This window comes from Haliotis rufescens, unplaced genomic scaffold (genome assembly GCF_023055435.1).
Source record: "Haliotis rufescens isolate VD_foot unplaced genomic scaffold, xgHalRufe1.0.p SCAF_19, whole genome shotgun sequence".
Lineage (NCBI taxonomy): Eukaryota > Metazoa > Mollusca > Gastropoda > Lepetellida > Haliotidae > Haliotis > Haliotis rufescens.
The window spans coordinates 15,094,259-15,099,168 of NW_025963879.1; the positions used below are offsets into that span (position 1 = coordinate 15,094,259).

The window sequence follows — 4,910 nt, forward strand, 5'->3', positions numbered from 1 at the left end:
TTAAACGCAACTCACTCACTACATAAACCATCGGTTTGTCTGGTTGTCGATTATGTAAAGGCTTCTATAATATAGACATGACGTTGGTAGCTACGTTGTTCAACTTTCACGTTAAGCCACCCACGATAGCCACATATGAAACTTACACGCAAATGTATTTAAATACTAGTATCCAACAAATGACACAAAAACTATCTTACGCATTACAACCTTTTCCATGAAAGCCTCACTGACTTTTAACTGATAGTCCCTTTAAATAAAACTTTTATCATGAACAGTTTGTGTTTTATCAATTAAGGTGACTGCTATCCAGCTTAATCCCTACCAGGTGAGATGTTAAGTGATACAATTATCATGTAATATCAAATATGAAACTGTATCACAACTAACACTGTGAAAGGGTGTCTTGGGTCCACGAGGTGAGTGATTGGCGAATCCACTCGTTGAGGAATGTAGATGTATTTGTAAGCCTTCCATTGTGGTGGAGTAGATCTGGAATATTCGAAGTGTTCGATGCCAGAAGAATGGTTCCTGGTTTTACCGAAGCTGGTGTAGTGGAACATCATGTAGAAGTGAAAGCCAGCAGCAAGAGGGTGCTTAGCAACAAGATCCTGTAAAACAATATACATATGTATCTGACAACGATACAACTTGCAAGCAGCAGATTTGTATTAATTGTTTCAGGGACTTTCACAAATGCAGAATATTGTTTCAGTATTTGCATCTGATAAAAATACAGACCAATATAAGATGGTATGTAATCCTTTAATTTCTCAATCTCATTGTTTTATTATAATTTTCTTATTTAATTTCTCCTGACTGAAATACTACTTAGCGTCGAAATAATAACACGTTTTTTACAATGTATTTATTCATCTATTTGTTTTCGATTACCAACCCTATGATAATAGCAAAACATCGGTAAACCAAATAAGTACAAAAACATAATTATTCAAATTATGTGCTACATTTTAAAGACTTGAAACTTTTCTGTGAAATATTTTTTCTTTTTTCTACTTGGCCTAAAATGAAATAGAAAACGTAGGTTACTTTAGCGGTGAACAAATACAAGAAATAGAAATTGAGCATGCACATTTCCTTACCTTAATAAAAGCCTTTAAAGACATGTTTTTCCTGGGAAGTACAATCTCATCTACATCGATACCCATGACCCATCTGTAACCGGATAGTCTCTCTCTGCAGTCAAGCAGGGGGAAGTTGTCATCATTGTCAAACTGGTCATCGTGGTCATGGCGGTGTTTATACAAATCCCGGAAGGAAGCACCTGCAATCAAAGCCAAAGACTGAGGTCCTGCAGGATTTGCGTGGGTCCCCAATAAATGTTTCGTACCACCTTTCAGAGAACTATTTTCTAAGTTTTGAAGCACTTACTGATAAATATTCTGTCTCAGGCAAAAATACCTACCCCACCTCCAAATAATGTTATATAACCTGTATCTACAGGCGATATTCAAGTATAGAATGTCAAATCCTAGTGATTTCTTGTCACCAGACGTTGGGCACAAGTTACATGTTTCGATCTCCTAGTATGCATATCCAGTCCTCCTGGGTATTTAGCTTTCCATAAATTTTTAAGGCATTATTTTGATTGAGCTGTAAAGTGTACTTGATCCTATTCTTTAACCACTAAGTCATTCTCATGGACAGGGACAGGGCAAGTCTGCCATGAAATAATATTATACCAGGCATGTTGACTGACAACATGAGCAATGATTTACGCCATCGGAGTAGGATGACATGCAATCTGCCGTTGTGTCTGAACACCCGATCCAGTTAAGTCGCCTCCTACGACCTGTAATTTGATTGTGGTGGAATTGAAAGTCGGGTCCTTGATCTAAGAATCAAACATACAGTGCGACTACATGGTTGATCCGTGTGTCGTGCATGTAGCTGTTTCTAGCTGTTATATACAGTCACCTGGAAAACGCGTTAAGCACAGCTTACTACATATTTCTAAACTGAATGGCAAAAGAATGCATATACCTTCGTTTGATGGTGGCTTATTTGAAACAAACAAGAATTGGTCATTCGATAGTGTATTTCATACGGGTATCATATTTGTGTTTTGGATCTTAACTTCGGCGACTGTTTTCAGCCTAGTAACGTTTTGATAACGCTTGTAATAGTTTGGCCAAATGTAATGTTCAAGTGAATACTTTCTTTTTCCCAGGCAGTTTATATGCAATAGTTATTTCTTAAAATCGCACCCTTTGTTAACTTTCTGACAAAACATATTTGTCGGTTTATAAAGTGACATCCTCATATTGAAATCGATTGTCAAATGCCATCTCTTGAAACTGTTCAGAAGGTATTAGTAGTATATTAGACGTATATGCCATATACGTAGGTCATTTCTAGATAAACGAGAAACTTCGGGATTTATCAAATATAATGAAGGGGTTGAGCTCATAATTTATTTCAGGCATATGATATTACAGGTTAATTATGACTATGATTAATTACAACAACAACATTTACATGAATCCGATAAAGCATAACGTAATACCTTTAATTCTCCCCGGCAACTCAAAAGGCTGTACTTCAAGAATTCCTTGTTTTATGTAATGTTGGAAAACCATCCGAATACTGTCTGGGTTGTCCAAATCAAATATTAGAATTTTATCAACTCCAAGTAGCTTTTGAATCTCTATCCATTCGACCAGACGCCGCGGTTTGAGTTCCTTCCCAAATAAGGTCTTTCCACATATGGCTAAACCATTCCGCAGTTGAACTGGTTTTTGGACTGGAACGTAATCCAAGTCGTCATGGCTGCACGTGGATATCGTCAGAGAGACGTTGACAACGTCGGTATCAATTGGGATTGAACAGCTGTACTTTGTAGGGTGGAAGTGAGCACGGCCGCCATATCTGTATACCTCTATAGCCCACGTCCTTAGTAGTGTTCTGTTTCTTGTCAAAATACAACATTTAAGATATTCATATGAACCATCCATTGTGTTCAGAAGTATATTTAAACGACCCTTCTGGGGTCGATTTTCACTTGCATAAGCTGTCAACAAGAAGTTAGGCAAATACCCAGTCTGTTTGAAGTAGCGCAAGACTTCTTTTGTTTCATCGGACGAGGTGATTTTGTTTCCATGAAGTGACCTGTTCCTGCTTAGCATTTCAACTGAAAGCTGGAAAGAGTTTAATGAAAATGTTAAGATGGAAATGGGCGAGACATGAAATTGGGTGGAAAAGTACAGATAATCGACTTGGCGAGGTGGGATCGTGTTCAGGAAGTCATCATTATCAAAATACGGGTAAATGTTTTTAAAGCGTTTACATTACATTGCCATTAAAAAGAATGTACAAAATGTTGATATAAGAAATAACGACTCGTAGTCGTTGTTTATCGTACAATAAGACACTGCCGGGAGACTAAACCCCTCGGGGCTGCGCCACTCATGGTTCATTCTCACTGTTTTATTGTACCATAAAAATGACCCACTCATCGTTTATTTCTCAAATATAGTGAGTGGGTGATCATTTGGGTTTGATCAGTATTGCCCCTGTATCAGGGCAGGTCAGACTGGTATGGGAGGATAGAAAACAGACAATTGAACGAAACGCACAGTGACAGATGAAGGTTAGACGTCTCTGCACTTGTACAAACCAGACGTAATTCAAAATATACATATTTTTTATAGTTTCAACATATCTTTAAATGGGCTATGGTGTCACTGTTTTTTAAGGTCCATCGATTGTCTGCTTTGTCTGTAATTACACGCCGCCGTCGCATGGCAGGAGTACTGTTGCGCTGAGCCGGGCAGCATGCACTTACGATTTCATGTAAATTGTGTAAGTGGTTGGTGCTACATGTGGGGCAGGTCATGCTCAACCTTTTGCCGAACACCTGGTGTCATCACTGTTTTTCAGTGATCCATTCAAATACTTTGTACCGCTCTTTTGCTTTTTACGCCAATGGAATATGTTTCGGTGGGTAGGCGAGACTGGTTATTCTCTGGCGTTGACGTTTTTTTAATATATAAACAAAATAGAAAATGCATCTTCTTCATTTAACACATTAGAGATGCAAGAGGTTCCAAACTTACATCTTGTTTTACGGAGGTCCATGAGAGATAGATATAGATCAGGAATAACACAAGTATCGGTATCATGAGCAAATGTCTTTTTTTCAGGTTCCCACCGAAAAGGTGAGACAGCTTTTCAATAGTCGACATGATTCGCCCTCTTGAGTACGCCATGTTCAGGAAGCCAGGCAACTGAGTGTCGTCAGAGGTTGGAACACTGAAAATAATGTAGAATATTGTAGAATGTATTGTTGGGTTTTGTTTTCCGTTAGAGTGGTGTTTTTCAGATTCATTTTTGCTCGTGGAAAGTAGTGGAAGAGTGTAATACTTGATACACAAATAAGCATATTTTATATCCTCATATTGCATAAGCTATGTAAAAATCACTGATCAATATTAATTATAGCAGTCACTCAACCGCGTAGACCTGCCGATATTTACAAATGCAAATTGTTCAGATAACGTACATAAAATATAAGACCCCTCACCGTTGAGAATGGGTCTTCAGCAACCCGTACTTGCCGTGAAAGGCGACTGTGCTTGTCGTAAGAGGCGACTAACGGGATCGGGTGGTCAGGCTGTTGTTGTGATGATGATGTTTAGTCCGTGGTAAGAGGTCAAAGGTCTGTAGTTCATACTTCATGTAATACAGATGAAACCAGCTGAATGCAGGGAAAATTATAGCAATGAATTAGTTCACAATAATATTAATATATATGTATAAATCAATCAAATGATACTTCATTTCTTAATGTGAGGGGACCCATGAAGATTCCGGGGTAGAATAGGTCTTCAGCAACCCATGCTTGCCGTAAAAGGCGACTATGCTTGTCATAAATGGCGACTAACGGGATC

General features: G+C 38.4%; 1 protein-coding gene across 1 annotated transcript; it reads right to left on the reverse strand.

Moving 5' to 3' along the window:
• Positions 1 to 362: 362 nt before the first annotated feature.
• LOC125381703 lies at positions 363 to 4,576 on the reverse strand. The gene is made up of 5 exons (XM_048399145.1): positions 4,544 to 4,576; positions 4,077 to 4,272; positions 2,528 to 3,158; positions 1,104 to 1,285; positions 363 to 611 (listed from the first exon to the last, which is right to left on the reverse strand). The coding sequence occupies exons 2-5, from the start codon at positions 4,227 to 4,229 to the stop codon at positions 363 to 365; spliced, it is 1,215 nt and encodes a 404-aa protein (XP_048255102.1). The 5' UTR covers positions 4,230 to 4,272; positions 4,544 to 4,576.
• Positions 4,577 to 4,910: the final 334 nt, after the last annotated feature.